This window comes from Electrona antarctica (genome assembly GCF_951216825.1).
Source record: "Electrona antarctica genome assembly, chromosome: 23".
NCBI classification, from domain to species: Eukaryota; Metazoa; Chordata; class Actinopteri; order Myctophiformes; family Myctophidae; genus Electrona; species Electrona antarctica.
In genome coordinates, this window is record NC_136804.1 from 30,417,054 (window position 1) to 30,436,019 (window position 18,966).

An 18,966-nucleotide genomic window follows, 5' to 3' on the forward strand; every position below is an offset into this window, starting at 1 on the left:
TTGCCAGCGTCCACCTCTTGTTTGATGTGGTCGCTCAAATAGAGGAGGCATGTGTCAGTGGAGTGGGATGTTCTGAAGCCAGATTGGAACTCGTACAATAATTTATTAGTGGCAAGATACTTTTCAACCTGTTCATAGACTATTTTTTCCATCACTTTCGAGATGGAACTAAGAATAGAAATAGGGCGGTAGTTGCCGGGGTCTAATTTACTCCCTTTCTTGTGCAAGGGGGTTACTTTGGCCAGTTTGAAATCTTGGGGGACCTGTCCCTGTTTGATGGAGAGGTTTACTATGTGGGTGATGATTGGAGCTATAGAGATGGCTGAGTCTCTGAGAAATTTGGAGGGAATGTTGTCATGGCCTGTGGCCTTGTGGGGTTGGAGGGCACTCAGTTTCTTAATTACCTCATCAGTTGTTACCATAACTAGTTTAAAATCGTCTTTACAAACACCTAGGTTTTTGTAGAAGGTTGTAATGTGCTCTACACCAAAGAGCCCAGAGTGGGAGGGCAGTTTGTTAACCAGAGTTGTTGATATGTTTGTAAAGAAGATATTCAAGTAGTTGGCCACATCAAGGTTGTCAGTGATGAGAGTGTTGTCAGATTTGATGTTTATGTTCGAAAATCTGGTTTTTAGTTTCTGACCATAGCTTAGTTGATTGTTTAGTAGCTTCCAGAGCTCATGAGGATTGTTTTTGTTTTCCTGAGCTTTATCATTAATGAAGTTACTTTTAGCTGATTTGGTCATGGCAGTTACACTGTTTCGTAGTTTGATTCGTTGTGTGTTTAGGTTGTTCAAACGAGCTTGGCGAACACTGTCGAAGCGCTTGGCTAGCTTTGACTTGCATTTTAGAACTTCAGAGCATTTTTTGTCTCTGGCTTTCATTGCAGCCAGTATGTCCGAATTCATCCATGGTTCCGAGCGGGTTTTGCCCCTGGTGGTTCTCAAAGGAGCCATGTTGTTCAGTACTGATGTAAATTTGGTTTTGAAGCCAAGCCAAGCTTCTTCGACATGTGTGCTTTTAAGCTCATCGGACCAATCCAGACTCTCCAATACTTGGTTAAAGACCTCACTAGAGTAGGTTTTGAGGTCCCTTGATATGACTGTTTTGTGGCAGCCGGTCTTAAGTTTTTGTATTTTGCGGGTACAGAATATCATAAAATGATCACTAAGCCCACATACAATAACCCCTTTCTTGGAGATTCTGGATTTGTCCGAGGACAGAATGAGATCAATGACAGTTTGAGTAGAATCACACACTCTAGTGGGTTGGGTAATTAGCTGACTGACACTATGTAGATCACAGAACTTACTGAATGACTTAAACACAGGTGCTTCCTTTCGTTGCATGTCTGTATTGTAGTCGCCAATCAGGATTTTCTCTACACATTCCTCCTCAGCTAAGCACCCCTCAAGTATATCATAGAACCCATGTTGGTCAGGCGGTCTGTAGACGGTGCCCACTAATACTGATTTAGCTTTTTTGAAAATTAATTCAACCCACACAGTTTCAATTTCATCATGCTGTAAGTCAGTACGAGTAACATATTCAGTGTCTTTGTGAATATACATACACACGCCACCACCATGCCTGTTTCTGTCGTTTCTGATCAAAGAATAGTTCTCTATTTCAACTTCTGGGTCTTTGGTTGACTCATCAAGTTTGGTTTCAGAGAAGCTAATGATGTTCGCCTTACCGCATTGAAACATATGCCTGATTTCAGCCATTTTGGGTCCAAGGCTGTTGACATTCAGGTGAAAGATATGAAGTCCGTTGGCTCTGACTATGGTGCTTATCTCCTCCATGGCGTAGTAGGGGAGCGGAGGGCCATTGTTGATGTCTGTAGGAGCCGCGGGTTGCCGTGGGGGGAGGGTGGGGGTGCGTGGGGGTCGTCGTGGGGTGGCGGGAGTGGGGGATGGGGTCCCTCGTCCAGGTTTGTTGGTGGGGCCGATTGAGCCATGGTGTCGACCGGAGAAACAGCAGAAATAGCAGGTAAAGTATCACGGTGTCCGTCTCCAGCCTCGTTGTCCCCCTTGGTTGGATGTGGAGACTCTTCACGCCTGTAGATGGTGGTGTTGTCCGTGTCTTTTGCCTCGACTGCCGCCGATGTAAGATCTGCGTTGGGTCCCCAAGACGGCTCCGTGCCCGTACCTTGAGTTGGCTGTGTGGCCGTGACCGTCTCATGCGTTGTCCTTGCGATGGATCCCCAAGGCGGCTCCGTGCCCGTATCTTGAGTTGGCTGTGTGGCCGTGACCGTCTCATGCGTTGTCCTTGCGATGGATCCCCAAGGCGGCTCCGTGCCCGTATCTTGAGTTGGCTGTGTGGCCGCGACCGTCTCCTTTGTTGTCCTTGCGTCCGTGATCATCAGGCAAGTTTGTTTCTTCGCCTGAAGTCTGGTGATTACAGGACCAGGATTGGGTTGGATGTCTCCTGCCATTAACAAGAATATACAACAGAACAGGCGTCTGTCGATCTTGCCAAGTAGGGGTTTGTTTCTTTTGGCCGGATTGCAGGTTAACAGTGCGTGGATTCCAGCCGCGCCGTGTCCGAGATGTTTACCGGTCGATCCATTGTTGTTGTTGCCGAGGAGATAGAACGTGCTGTGTTCTTCGTTGTTTACGCTGGTGTTGTTCTCGTAATCAATTTTCCTCATATCCACGTGATGGTAGAACCAGGGTGAATTGGAGTAGAAATCCATAATCCACAGGAGTATGAAAAGAAAATGAGCGAGAAAATGCGCTTTTTTGTCAACATTCTGTGACTTGGCGCAGGAGCGAGACGAAACACGTCTGTCCATCTCAACGACCGGTTGATTACACTTATATAAATAAATAAATAATAATAAATAATAAATAAATATATAAATATATAATATATAAATAAATATAAATATATAAATATATAAATGCACCATTTACCATTTATACTCTCTATAGCAGCCAAAGTGGCCCTTAGATGGACACCCCCAGGGAAAAGGAAACGAGGCCGACCTAAGATCACCTGGCGTAGAACGGTAGAGGCTGAACTGCTGGAGATGGGTCTCTCATGGGGCACGGCGCAACTGGTTGCCAAAGACCGTGATAGGTGGAGGAACATTATCGATGCCTTATGCCCCATTGGGGGCGAAGAGCATAAGTAATAGCAGCGGTTCCCAAACCTTTTTGACCATGCACCACGTTACCTCCTGACCTAGCTGATATTGGCATTATATGTTAATAATATATATATTTAAAATAAAACCATAGCACCACCATTAGCCTTTTCATGTCGCGCACCGCACCCCCTAGAAGGTGCACGCACCACTGCTCTATAGTATACGGTAGGGTTTAAGAGAAGTATGTTGTTCCAGTGAATGCTAACAGACAGATGGACATTGATTGCAGTGAAAACAGCCTCTTATCCCATTTTGGGGCGGGAACCCCTTTTGGTGTTAGCATTATGTTATGCTTTAGCTATTGAAAAATAGCAGATCTACAAGCTCATAGCGCGCCACCGAGTGGCGCGCTACGAGCTTGTAGGTCTGCTATTTTTGGAAAATCGAAGAACGACTGACATAGAAACATAGCTTTTTCAGAAAACTGTCAGGATGTAGAAGACATTTTTTAGAATCTGATCTCAGGTCAGAATGGGTTATAGGCGGTGAAAGTCCTCAGGGGTCCTATACTGTACCTCCTCCAATAGTACCAATGTTTGTACTGCGTACTACACGTGTTTCCCTCCCTCAGGCTTTCTGTTAGTATAGCTAAATGACAGCCAGAATGATGAATGGCCAGGTAACGTAGATAAGGCTATAGCACATGTGCTTTAAAGGCTGACATGATAGACAATTCCTAAAAGTCTGACAAGTGCGCTTTTAAATGGGCCATATCAGCCACAGGTACAACAGACCATAGATATATATAAACTCTAGATGGCTCAAGGCGGAGTTTCTGACGTCGTTCACCCGGCAGCCATCTTACTTCGGGGCTACAGTACAGTATGTTCAATGGCAGCTCAAACAGAAACAGTCATAACTCGCTCAAATTTTGACGGATTTACAAACGGGTTGGTTTATTACAAACGTTGTCAACGTGGCTATGATTCAGGACGCGTATCTGCTTAATTCTTTTTTTATATGAACGTCGTATAAAAGCATATAAGTATGCGGACGTCTCTGACGTTTATAACAAACCAAACCGTTTGAAAATCGGTTGAAAATTTAGCAAGTTATGGTCATTTAAGAGTACATGCCCCATAGACACAATGTTATGTGGCCCGAGGTAAGATGGCCGCCACGTAACGACGTCGCTCTCCATTGGCCAACAGCGCGGGTGAGCTATCTAGAGTTTATATATATCTATGCAACAGACTCTGAAGACAGGCGCGTACAAAGAGCTTGTAGATAGTGAGCAGCTATAGTGAGCTTGTAGATAGTGAGCAGCTATAGTGAGCTTGTAGATCTGCTATTTTTGAAAAATCTTGGAAATGTGGCGCAAATCTTTGAATATAAATCCTTTCAGAGCGAATGTTTTTAACTCAAATCTTTGCTTCTGAGGGGTTCCTGGAATAACATATTTTCAGATTGGGTTCGGTGGCCAATTACATATATTTTTTGGGGTCTTTGACATGAAATAGTTTGAGCACCACTGACATAGAAACATATGTTTTTCAGAAAACTGTCAGGATTTAGAAGACATTTTTAGAATCTGATCTCAGGTCTAAATGGGTTAAGACAGACGTCCCTGGATGAATCAGAGAGAGTCCGATCGAGGCCAGATCAATTTAAGTCATATCGTTACTAGTCAGATCTGGCCCAGAATAAGCTATATTATTTCAACTGGTGAAGACGTCCTAAAAATGATGTAAAGATCATCCCCATATGGGCTGTGATCTGGCCATAGTCCTGAACGTCACCGGAGGACGTCATGATAACGTCATTGTGACGTCATTTGGCTTGCAGGGAAGTAAAAGTATCAATACTGCAATATAGAAATACTCTGTTACAAGTAAAAGTCCAGAATTCAAAATGTACTTGGGTAAAACTATTGGCTTCAAAGTGTACTTAGAGTACCAAAATGAATGAATGTAATACACAATCTATGTAAAGCGCTATATAAATGCACCATTTACGCGGTAATTAGATTCATATTTTTTGGTCTCATCATCATAACATCCTGCTAAATCTGCAGCACACCGTTATAATTTATGTTGTTTCATGTTTCACCTACTGCACATTAACATCTGTACTGTAGTGTACATTAACATGTTTCATGTTTCACCTATACTTATCTGTCGGCATCTCCATAAATCTGCTTTATCGTTATTCGCTTTTCATCTCACCACCTCCTCCCTCTCCCTTTCTCTCTGGCTTGTAGATCAGCTGTTTTCGGTGGCTGACACCGTTGCCTACTATGGTGTGCACTGATATTTTGAGGGGAAGGTGCTCAAGTGAAAAAAACCCTGCAATATACCTTGACAGTGCGGCGCATGGAATCGCCGGACCACTTCACCACTTTTCAACCTATAATAGGTCCTCACTAATAATCATGAAAAAATGGCGCAATATTTTTCTACTCGGTCTGTGTCTCATAGGAGGGCTGTGGGCAGTTCAGAAACCGTCTTCCAGTGACATCATCGATGAGGAATACAAGCTAATAGAAACTGCAGGCTTTCTAGTCCTGAAAAGTTGCAATGCGAAAATGGAAGCCATCGTTCTCACAATAATGAAAATCTAAACATTTTTGTAAAAAAATCTTGTTTAAAAAAAATCTGACTAATGATGATGTCACTGGAAGACGGTTTCTAAACTGCCCACAGCCCTCCTATGAGAAACAGACTGAGTAGAAAAAAATCGTGCCATTTTATCATGATTATTAGTGAGGACCTATTATATGAAGATAGGTTGAAAAGTGGTGAAGTGGTCCTTTAACAGTGTGTGAGATTTATAGATTTTGGGACATAAATAATATGGGACCCTGACGAAGGCGTAGAGCCGAAACACGCTGGTCTCCCCTTTTTTTAATGATCTTTGCCATGCCATAAAATATAATAAAGGCTTTTTCACTTCACTGGATCAGAGTGCCTTGGACCCTCTTCTTTATCTTCATATTAGAAGCTTTTAATCCAGAATTGATCGATGTCACCATGTGACACATACTGTACAAAAATAAAATAAAATTAACAAACTGTACAAAAACAAACTTTCAAAAGGGCACATTGCTGCCCAGAACTGTACTTCTGCCCTCTGGGAGAAGATACAAAGAACCAAAGTGGAAGTTCATCAGATTTAAAAAATCGTTTGTACCAGCATCAACTAAGATGTTGAACGAGGCTCTGAAACAGCAGTAACTGTGTAAGGCTACGTAAATTATCTACATCATGTGTGCAATTGTGTAATGTTGTGTCTCCCTCTGCTATGTATTTTTGTTTGTCATTGATGTTTTATGTGTGGCTGTAGCTAAGGGTGAAAGCCCAAGACAAATTTCCCTTGTGGACAATAAAGTTTAACTTGACCTTGAAAAAGGGCAGATGCTCTAGCACCACCTATAGTGCATATCCCTGGTCACGTAGCTAAGTAGACTATAAATGAGACAAAACTCCAACCCCTAAACCTTTTATGTCTAACATGAATTATCTTGCGCACGCACGCACGCACGCACGCACGCACGCACGCACGCACGCACACACACGCACGCACAGTATTATCACCATGCCCACTCAGCAATTTGCAGCTCACCCACATTGTTAGACTCTCCCAGCCGACTCTCACCTTCATTAAAAACAGCCCATGATTTTGATGGGTGCTGTACTGCAAGGTAAATGTAATCTCTCTAGCTGTGAGCAGTAAAACATCGTTTGACAGGCCAGGACAACTCGTTTATGGGAGGCACTTAACACCCCGTCCTGAGCACTGGGTGATACTACTGTAATTGATTGAACGGAGAACTCCGTCCTTGCCGGTGTTAAATGAGGCTGACGTGGTTAAAATGGGATTTGAAGTGCAGTCGGTTTATATAGGAGGGGCGGCGGCGAGCGGGGGGAGATATAGGAGGGGTGGCGGCGAGCGGGGGGAGATATAGGAGGGGCGGTGGCGAGCGGGGGGAGATATAGGAGGCGAGCGGGGGGAGATATAGGAGGGGGCGGCGGCGAGCGGGGGGAGATATAGGAGGGGGCGGCGGCGAGCGGGGGGAGATATAGGAGGGGGCGGCGGCGAGCGGGGGGAGATATAGGAGGCGAGCGGGGGGAGATATAGGAGGGGTGGCGGCGAGCGGGGGGAGATATAGGAGGGGTGGCGGCGAGCGGGGGGAGATATAGGAGGGGCGGAGGCGAGCGGAGGGAGATATAGGAGGGGCGGCGGCGGCGAGCGATATAGGAGGGGGCGGCGGCGAGCGGGGGGAGATATAGGAGGGGGCGGCGGCGAGCGGGGGGAGATATAGGAGGCGAGCGGGGGGAGATATAGGAGGGGGCGGAGGCGAGCGGGGGAGATATAGGAGGGGCGGCGGCGGCGAGCGGGGGGGGAGATATAGGAGGGGGCGGCGGCGAGCGGGGGGAGATATAGGAGGGGTGGCGGCGAGCGGGGGGAGATATAGGAGGGGGCGTCGGCGAGCGGGGGGAGATATAGGAGGGGCGGCGGCGAGCGGAGGGAGATATAGGAGGGGCGGCGGCGGCGAGCGGGGAGAGATATAGGAGGGGCGGCGGCGAGCGGGGGGAGATACTGAAAATGAATATAATCAAATATCTAAAGATTGAATCAAGCAACTTAAAAAAAAATAACTGTCTGGGACGCACACAGAAGCCCGAGGAGACGTTAAATGACCTCCAGAAGTGTTTTAACCCATTTTGACCTGAGATCAGATTCTAAAAAATGTCTTCTACATCCTGACAGTTTTCTGAAAAAGCTATGTTTCTATGTCAGTCGTTCTTCGATTTTTCAAAAATAGCAGATCTACAAGCTCATAGCGCGCCACTCGGTGGCGCGCTATGAGCTTGTAGATCTGCTATTTTTCAATAGCTAAAGCATAACATAATGCTAACACCAAAAGGCGTTTCCCGCCCAAAACGGGTTAAGGTGGAAATACCCCTTTAATCCTCCAACTCATGACTATTATATCCATGTTCATTTCCTGTTCCAAAGCCCCTCCTCCCCTGAGGCGTGTACAGTACTGTAGGTCCATGTCAACCCCTGCATCACCTGCACCCGACGACTGGGAGCAAAGCATGTAAGGTCGAGTAGCCTCCACGACCTCACAGGCGTATGCTAAGGCTCAACTTACTGTATGTAATTTAGCCCATTCTTCGCGGGAACCCCCTTTTGGTGTTTATATTATGTGTATGGGTGTTTTATTATGTTATAATTTAGCTATTGAAAAATAGCAGATCTACAAGCTCGTAGCGGGGCACTCTGTGCCGTTCACATTTTTAACTCAAATCTTTGCTTCATGGAACAACCTATTTTCGGATGGGGGTCGGCGGCCAATTACATGGAATTCTGGGGGTCCTGAAATGGGGGTCATGAAATAGTTTGAGAACCACTGACATAGAAACATGAGTTTTTTCAGAAAACTGTCATGATTTAGAAGACATTTGTAGAATCGTCCTCAGGTCTGAATGGGTTAGATAGCATGTTATGTAGACACAGCACTCTATAGTGTATATACTCATAGTTTCACTGTACAGATATTCTACTGTTAGGCGGATGTTCTTAGCTTATACGTATGATTCTTGACGACTATTTCTTTCTATGTTTTTGATGTATTGCCATGTGCTGTTCTTGTTTACTGTAAATCCATATGAAAGGATTAAAGGACCACTTCACCACTTTTCAACCTATCTTCATATAATAGGTCCTCACTAATAATCATGATAAAATGGCACAATTATTTTCTACTCAGTCTGTGTCTCATAGGAGAGCTGTGGGCAGTTCACAAACCTGTCCACCAGTGACATCATCAATGGGGAATCCAAGCTAATAGAAACTGCAGGCTTTCTAGTCCTGAAAAGTTGCAATGCGAAAAAGGAAGCCATCGTTCTCACGATAATAAAAATCTAAACATTTTTGTAAAAATAAAGTTGTTTAAAAGAAATCTGCCTAACGATGATGTCACTGGTGGACGGGTGTCTGAACTGCCCACAGCCCTTCTATGAGACACAGACTGAGTAGAAAAAAATTGTGGCATTTTCTCATGATTATTAGTGAGGACCTATTATATGAAGATGGGTTGAAAAGTGGTCCTTTAAGAGCATCTGCTAAATGCCTAAATTGTAAGCATAGGTAGGTACACACTACACTATGTGTTCCTGTTATACTCATATATGGACATCCCTGAAATAATCAGGGAATGAATTATCGATTACATTTTTACAATTTACTAAATTGAAAACACACTCACACGCGTACAGTACACCTACTTAATTAACTCATTACATTCCATATGCAGAGTTGGCTTCCAGGAGAGATACAAGGCCGATATATCATATGATATTTTAGTACTTTGTCAGGTCACACTGAAATGTGTCTTGGGACCCTGCGGCCATGTATGCAACACACATAATACTCACGTTTGACATAACACAGAAAGCAGAAAAGAAAACAAACTACGCGTATACATAAATTAAAACCAAAGACAAGAGCAATGTCCACAGCTCAGTCTAGTCCTGGCCAAACTCCTGAGTGAGCCTCAAAGTCGACTGATGAACAAAGGACCTCTTTAGTCTGACCTAACTGTATACCATATCGCCTTCCTGAAGGCAGCAACCTATACTGATGCTGTTATCCTTGAGTCTCTGAAGTGGTAGCCTCGGAAACCCAGACGTTTTTATTTCCAGGGAGAAAAAAAAAGTCTGGGTCCGAGTAGCGCAAACGTTGATCAGTCTCTGCTGATTTCTGATCGTCTGCACCTTTGTTAAATTGACGCACACGTACACTCACACACTCCTCTCTCTGTCGCTCTAATTAATTAGTCTCATGTTGCGCAGCTTCGCCACACACACACACACACACACACACACACACACACACACACACACACACACACACACACACACACACACACACACACACACACACACACACACACACACACACACACACACACACACACACACACACACACACACACACACGTGAAGTGGTAGGCTCGGAAACCCAGACGTTTTTATTTCCAGGGAGGAAAAAAAAGGCTGGGTCCGAGTCCACTTCAATACGGCATACAGTAGCGCAAACGTTGATCACTCTGCTGATTTCTGATCGTCTGCACCTTTGTTAAATTGACACAAACACGCACGCACACACACACACACACACACACACACACACACACACACACACACACACACACACACACACACACACACACACACACACACACACACACACACACACACACACACACACACACACACACACACACACACACACACACACACACACACACACACACACACACTCCTCTCTCTCTCTGTCGCTCTAATTAATTAGTCTCATGTCTAGCAGCTTCGCCTAGTTTCTCCCGGCGGATCCTGCCGGGAGCTGCCTATGCCAGAAGAAGCATAGGTGAGTTCCAGTCTATATTGAAGTGGTTGTCCAGCAATATTTAAACAAATCTTCAGTTGTTGCAGGCAGCAGTTGTGACTTTATAGGCTACAGACAAACATCCATACCAGGTGGTATTACAGTACTGAAGAACACTCATAATGATGACACTTTACAATGTGCACTTGGGAGTATAAAGTATTCGGCCTTAAACTTGATGAATCACATTGTGAACGTGTGGGTCTGTTTTCTTCAGCGAGTGACACCGCTGCACAACCGAGTATAAATCAGTCTTTCATGTTACGACTATACCTCACATGCGGAACATAACTTGGTAAATACCAGTTATCTCCAAGTATGTGTAACTAAAAACCTTTACTCTTCTTGCTAAGTCGTGTGTGGTTTAGTTCAGTGTTGTAATGCGTTTCCAATGAACTCAATCAGGTTGTCACCCGTTTGGTTTATGTTTGATCTGGTGTGTGTGTGTGTGTGTGTGTGTGTGTGTGTGTGTGTGTGTGTGTGTGTGTGTGTGTGTGTTATCCTTGAGTCTCTGAAGTGGTAGCCTCTAATGCGTTTCCAATGAACTCAATCAGGTTGTCACCCGTTTGGTTTATGTTTGATCTGGTGTGTGTGTGTGTGTGTGTGTGTGTGTGTGTGTGTGTGTGTGTGTGTGTGTGTGTGTGTGTGTGTGTGTGTGTTATCCTTGAGTCTCTGAAGTGGTAGCCTCGGAAACCCAGACGTTTTTATTTCCAGCGGAACATAACTGGTAAATACCAGTTATCTCCAAGTATGTGTAACTAAAAACCTTTCCTCTTCTTGCTAACTCGTGTGTGGTTTAGTTCAGTGTTGTAATGCGTTTCCAATTAACTCAATCAGGTTGTCACCCGTTTGGTTTATGTTTGATCTGGTGTGTGTGTGTGTGTGTGTGTGTGCCGGGTACGTGCATGCGTGTGTGTTGTTGCTATAAGTAACATGCAAGCACGCTCTGTTCCCCATGCACATCGTCACATGTACTGATGTAAAGAGGACTTAAATGCTTTCATTATCACTTGCGCAAGCAGAGTGTGCAAGTACTGTAATCGGCTGTGTATGTCGGTGTGCGTACAGTATGTCTGTGTTGTCCGTCGGCCAATGGGGGACCACCATTTTTGATGACGTAACTAAGGTACGTGGGTAAGAATGGTCCCTTATTGGCTGTTGATGGTGACGTAACTAAGGTACGTTTCAAGGTTGGTATAAGGTCACTAACGGGTCTAAAGGATTTAGAACAGCAGCTGTAATAGACATTAGTTAGTAGCAGTACTTGCGCGCTCTGCTTGCGCACAAGTAGGCCATGCATGGCCTACTTGTGTGCAGTTGGCACCTCGACAGAGTGCATTTCTAGTTCGTTACTGTAATTACTTGTTAACGAGGGACAGAAATGCACGGTCACAAAGCAGCAGCGTGTCAGAACCTGAGCAGAAGGAAGGGGCCTTCAGGCACTCGTACTGTAGCCTACATGAAAAGGAAGGAAAGACAGTCAAAGAGATTCTATATAAAGAGACGACACTCCCATTAAAACCCATTTAGACCCGAGGACGATTCTACAAATGTCTTCTAAATCCTGATAGTTTTCTTGAAAAAACTATGTTTCTGTGTCAGTGGTTCTCAAACGTTTTCATGTCAAGGACCCCCAAAAATATATGTATTTGGCCGCCGACCCCCATCTGAAAATATGTTGTTCCAGGGACCCCCCGCAGAAGCAAAGATTTGAGTTGAAAACGCTCGCTCTGAAATAATATATATATTCAAAGATTTACGCCACATTTTCACGATTTTTCAAAAATAGCAGACCTACAAGCTCATAGCGCGGCACTCGGTGCCGCGCTATGAGCTTGTAGATCTGCTATTTTTCAATAGCTAAAGTGTAACAATGTTAAAACACCAAAAGGGGTTCCCGTTCAGAATGGGTTAAGTCCCATAGTAACATCCAGCTATTTTCCCTAAAAAACATCACGCCCGTGTGAAGTGAGTGGCGCTCTGATCATCATGACGTAAAATAGACACTATGGGCTCCCTTTTCATCACCGGCTAAACCCCTTATCCCTAAACTTCTTTGCCTTTTTTTTTTACTATTTTGAAAAACATTTTTGAATAGTTCAACTAGCCAATCTACATTGACACGTTGTGAGCTTGTAGACTGGCCATTTTAACTATTCAAAAATGTTTTGCAAAATAGTAAAAAATAATAATAATAATACGTTTAGGGATGACGAAAATGGAGCCCTATGTCTATTTGCTCAGACACTATGACGTAAAATTGTCCATTCATTGTCAAAGGGAATTTAATGTTTGTGTAGGACTCGTGAAGGTTCGTGAACATATACACTAAAAGCTGGATATAGGAGGGGCTAGCGCCATCAAATAGGCACTGATGTTGCTGTGGATTACTGAAGAGAAAAGACTGTAGTTTCCATTAGCTTGGCATTCCCATCGATGATGTCACTGGTGGACGGTAGGCAGGTTTATGAACTCCTCCAATAAGAATTATGAGACACAGTGTGTGTGTGTGTGTGTGTGTGTGTGCGTGCGGCGCAGCGTACACGTGCCAGACTTTACTCCATAGGCTACTTGTGAAAGTTCATGCCAAGCAATCCCTTGTATCATTAGAGAGAGTTATGAGTTTTTCCCTGCAATGTTGTGCATGTAGCAACACATCACAACTTCACACACACACACACACACCCACACCCACACCCACACACACACACACACACACACACAAGATCAAAGATTCACACAGCGCCTGTTGACATTCAAACATAAACCAAACGGGTGACAACCTGATTGAGTTCAGTGGAAACTCATTACAACACTGAACTAAACCACACACGACTTAGCAAGAAGAGGAAAGGTTTTTAGTTACACATACTTGGAGTATTTCTCAAACGTATATTTGTACAGTGGATGTATAGTGAACCAATACTGATGTGAGCAATGAGCATACCACAAATTGATATAGGAAGCTGATGACACCCTCAGCTGTTCTGTGGCCCATTTCATTTTTCAGTAAAAAACATTTTTTTAAGCATTCTATTCTTATTTTGCGGTTGTTGTTTTCTTTCTTAAGTGACTCTCAGGGGGGCACGGTGGCACAGTCGGTAGTGCTGTCGCCTCACAGCTAGAAGGTCCTGGGTTCCATTCCCACTGGGGGACGCTGTGGGTGCTGGGGGCGTGTTCCCTCCTCCGCGTCATCAGTGCCCATACCCGAGGCGGGGTTGGCGAAAGGTCCTTTCTGCGTGGAGTTTGCATGTTCTCCCCGTGTCCCCTAGGGTATAGGTATCCTCACATGTTCTCCCCTTGTCCCCTAGGGTACACCCTCACAAAAAACATGCAGTAATCCTGGTCTTTAAACTGCCTCCCCCTGGCCAGCCGGGGCGCCTGATGGGAGGGGAAAAGAACTGGTCGGAATAACGTGTTCCTTCCACGCGTTACGTCTGGCCAGGGAAATTCCCCCCTGTCAGGTGAAAAGAAGCAGCTTGGACTCCTTATGCATAGAAGGAAGCATGAGGTCAGTCCGCTGACCCCCCAGGTTAGCAGAGAGAGTGTAGCGCCCAGGATTACATTAGATAATTGACACTGGGTGAAAGAAATGGGTTGCAAAATCGTGGGATAAAAAATTGAGTTAAGCCTGGGCCATGGCTCAGTGGTCCAGGCACCTTGGCTGGTAATCCAGCCTGGCAGTGTGCCGCGGGTTCGACTCCCGATCCCGACGGCCTTTACAATTTACAATTTACAATTTAGGCATTTAGCAGACGCTCTTAATCCAGAACGACTTACATTAGGCAAGAACAAAAAGCATGGGAATACATCACATATGTAAAATGCATTTATCGCGAAACATGCGTAAGCTAAGAACGTGACTAGAACATATCTATATAATGACACTATACATATAAACTATAACTAGAACATATCTATATAATGACACTATACATATAAACTATACATATATGCTATACTATGCTGTACATATATACTATGAAGTGCTATGACTACATACAATGCACTTATTGTGCTGTCTACATGACATGCTATAAGTCTGTTTCAAATGCTATATAAGTCTAAGAAGTGCTGTCTAAGGGGGGTAGGGTAAGTGCTATGGGCCATGATGGAGTCTACCATCATTGAAGATCGGGAGTGATGCTGCAGTTCTGATTGTAACGGGAAGTGCATTCCACAGTTTTGGGGCCAGAAGGGAGAAGAGTTTGGGACGTGTGGAGCGTTGTCCCGGCGTTTTTAGTGAGGGTACTTCCAGCTTCCCTGCGTTGGCTGATCTGAGTGCGCGGGAGGGTTTGTAGGGTTCAATCATGCTGGCAAGATATGGGGGAGCCATACCTTTGGTTGCTTTAAATGCATGAAAAAAATATAAAATAAAGGTGAAAGCCACAAAAAAAAAAAAAAAAAAAAATGGTATCTCTCAAAAAGGTGACAACCCGCCATCATTTTTTTTGGCATAAAAGGGACACATAACATAATAACTGGGTGGGGCATGCATTTCCAACTTGCGTCGTCCCAAGTAGGCCAGTGCCCAACGGGCACAGATCTATAGTTAGATGGAAACCTGAGATCTTTCAGACCTCTGCCAATAACTAACGCGTCTTCCTCTGTCTCTGTCTCTCCACAGATCTTACAGGTGAATCTAGTGATGTCCATCTTGCTGTACGTGATGGTCCTCACGTACCTCTACACCATCCAGGCAACCAACATGGACAGCAGCTTCCAGGGGCAACAGCAGCAGCAGCCGAGTCCGGACCCTCTGAACTCCCTCATCATCAAACTGCTCCAAGCCGACCTGACCCGAGGAAGGACCGGTAGCAGGGGGGGCGGCCGGACCGCCGCTGAGTCCTCCCAGGACGCGCTGCTGCCCTCTCTGGGTATGATGTCCGCCGGCAGTCTCATGTCCTTCGAGGAGACGGACCCCGAGGAGGCACGTGGGGCGGCCACGGGTTTCGCTCTTGCGGTGGCGGACAGCGACGCTCACCAGCCCGCCGCCGTCACCATGCTGAACTCGGACCTCCTCCGGCAGCACAAGCGCTACAACTCGCCGCGTGTCCTGCTGAGCGACCGGCCCCCTCTGCAGCCGCCACCGCTCTACCTCATGGACGACTTTGTGAGCGCGGCGGAGGGGGTCGGCGGCGCGGGGAGCAGCAACAAGACGCGGAAGAAGCGGTACGCCAACGAGCACAAGAGCTATCGCGGCGAGTACTCGGTGTGCGACAGCGAGAGCGAGTGGGTGACGGACAAGACGCAGGCCACGGACCTCAAGGGCCAGCACGTGACCGTGCTGCGGCAGATCCGCTCGTCCAGCAACATGCAGGAGGCCAAGCAGTACTTTTATGAGACGCGGTGTCGGACCGAGCCCTTCAAGAGCAGCTGCCGCGGCATCGACGACAAGCACTGGAACTCGCAGTGCAAGACGGTGCAGACGTACGTGCGCGCGCTCACGCAGGTGCGCAACGCCGTGGGCTGGCGGTGGATACGCATCGACACGTCGTGCGTCTGCGCCCTGTCCAGGAAGCACCGCAGGACATAAGACACATGTACGCGCGCGGCTGCTGCTGCAGCCGCAGACAGACACACCAAAATGACTCGCTTGAGGAACTATCCCCCTTTTTTCCTGTATGGGATTTTACTTCCTTTCCTGTCCGCAGGCAGGGGAGGGGGGCGGGATTTTGTGTGACACTGGTGCACTGGTGGGCCGTACACGCCATCAAACACTACACCTACTGAAGTGATCGATTCCGGGTCAAATCTTAAAAATAAATCGGTATTTCTGTGCAAAAAAACTCTTTGGTGGAAGAAGACCCCCAAGTGGACAAGATGAGGGAGGGTGGGGGGGAGGGTGGGGAGGAGGGGTGGGATGATGTTTGGGGTGTGTGCGTAGAGGCTATGCGTGTGACCGAAGTGTGTGTGTGTGTGTGTGTGTGGGGGTGTTGTACATATAAATTATTATTTAAATTATATGAAATGCATGTAGATAATACATGTCCATCTATCTATCTATCTCTCTCTATATATATATATATGATGATGTATGAATATATTTGTGTTATTTATTGAAAAGAAGTCTTCATCAAAAAGGTTAAAAGAAATCTATAAAAAAGAAAAGGACAGAAAGAACCTATATGGACTCATTTTGAGAAGATAGTGCTGGGATCCCGAGGTGCTTTGTTGTAAGACTTTACATGTGCCTTGACCACATGGCTCAGATATGAGAGAGAGAGAGAGAGAGAGCGAGAGAGAGAGAGAGAGAGAGAGAGAGAGAGAGAAGGGGGGGTTGACACTAAGGTCTCAGAGGCACTTGCCGTCCGGAAAGTACAGGTCATGTTCTACTTGCCCAAAAGGTCATGCCCACTTGCCCGAAAAGTAAATCGGCCATTATATATAAAATGATAGGTACATTTTTGAATTACTGTTCAATGTTTTTTTTTTTTTTTTACTTTCTGGGGTTGTGCGATAAAAAAATGTCATACCTCAATTGTTATGCCTATGGGTTTACATTTGTTACTTTATATTTTTTAAGTGTAGCAAAAGTGAAAATGGCACATCGTAGGTTAAATAATAGTGCTCTTATTTTTACATTCCACGGACCAGAGCACTCTGACCACTTGCAGGTGTTTAGACAGATATCTAGTGTTGTGTTTATAGATGGTTGCGTCCGCCTCTCAAACGAGCACTTGCCCGGTCGGGCAACCTGAAAGCTAACCTGAAAGCTAACCTGCCCGAAAGTTATATTTACCTGCCAGGGGCAGGTGGGCAACCCTTAAAGTTTTAAGGTGGGCAACCCTTAAGGCTCATTCATAGTCTGGATTTTCAGTGGTGAGGTGACCACCGCTCCGGTGGTGAGGTGACCACCGGAGCTGAAATAACCTTGAGCGGTGGTGAGTAAAAACAGAGAGAAGGGCTGGGGCGGTGGTGGCGGTGGTTTGCATTTCACCGCGGCATGTGACGTCATGTTGTAGTTCGGTGGTCATCTCACCACCGAAAATCCAGACTATGTATGAGCTTTTAAAGTTTTATCCTTAGTGTCAACATCTGAGAAGTTATGGTATTATGGTAATTATACAGTCAATGGTCTCACAGCAGTGGTTTTCAACCAGTGGTCCGGGGATCACCAGTTGTCCTTGAGGGGGTTCCAGGTGGTCCCCAGCTCAATGATGGTAACCAAATGGACCCATAGATCTTTAACTCTTGAGCACGTAAAATTTAATCAAATTGACCAGTAATGGTCCATTTGGTTTCATTTTACGCTCTCAAGAGTTAAATTATTGTTAAACATTACTTAATTTACAAGAAATCTGAACGTATAGAAGAATTGTTATTTTGATCAACGTTTGCCTTGTTATCCCTCCTAATGGTACCAACATCAATACAGCATGGAAATGTGGAACAAAATCTTATCCAGCGACAACAAATCATATTCTACCTTTTGGGTTTGAGAGAATAAATCTCATCAAATGGTGGTCCGTGGCTCAAATGCCGAATGAATAATGTACTGTACCTTGATATGGAAATGGTTGAAAACCACTGATTTACACAAATGTACAACGTTCAATATCATGCTAGCATGGCGTGCTATATCATGACCCTCCATGGATACAAGTGATGTGACGGTTGGATCAAAAGGGGTTTCTGTCACCAAAACACATAACGAGCACTGTTCTACGAATAGGTTTTTTAGAGATATCAAGATATCCTTCCTCTGTTATTTTTGTCATGCAGCCATTCATTCATTGCCATTGCAGCAGTTCATCCCTGTGCTTGCACTCTTGCATAATGTTACGATGAGCAAGATATGGCGTACTGTACTGTACAGGGAAAACACACACAAGTTACTTCTACAATGGTTTCCATCACCTTTTACAACTCGATTTGGAATCAATTAAATGTTTTGAATGGATACACATTGTATGTATAAGCTATCTCGTGTTACTGAATAGTTTATGCAAACTGGGCTTCTATTTTAAAAAGTGAACGTACTACTAAAGGAATGCCTGTTCTATCATTTAGTTTACTGTATTATTCATGGATGGTCACCTAGGGGCTGTTTTTTTCCCCAGGAACACTGGTTTGTGTGGTGGGATTCCCAAAGCTTCCTATAGGCATATCTCACAGCCCCCTTACCACGCCCCCTTCCGGAGCTAGTGGTGTAATTTAATCATTAGCATTTACACTTTCTTTCTCTGGAGAATCTAAGTACATTTCCTAATGTTAAAATGTCAAAGACCGATAATAATATGAAGAAAACACAATGGTATAACAACTCAAATAAGTAGAATAAACATTACCTTTACAAAACAGTAGTTTGTGGCTTGTGAAAAATACCTCTTTTAACATGGAAGCCTATGGACCGCAGAAAAAATAACACCACTAGCTCCAAAAGGGGGCGTGGAAAGGGGGCGGGGAAATGCTGT

At 45.1% G+C, this 18,966-nt stretch overlaps 1 protein-coding gene across 1 annotated transcript in view; it reads left to right on the forward strand.

The window, feature by feature from the left end:
* Positions 1–16,085, forward strand: part of ntf3 (neurotrophin 3) — a gene marked incomplete at its 3' end in the record, with an annotated part of 97,925 nt that extends 81,840 nt beyond the window's left edge. The window contains exon 2 of the mRNA XM_079494420.1: positions 15,177–16,085. Coding sequence (XP_079350546.1) covers positions 15,177–16,085 — 909 coding nt within the window. The remainder of the gene's footprint in view (positions 1–15,176) is intronic.
* Positions 16,086–18,966: the final 2,881 nt, after the last annotated feature.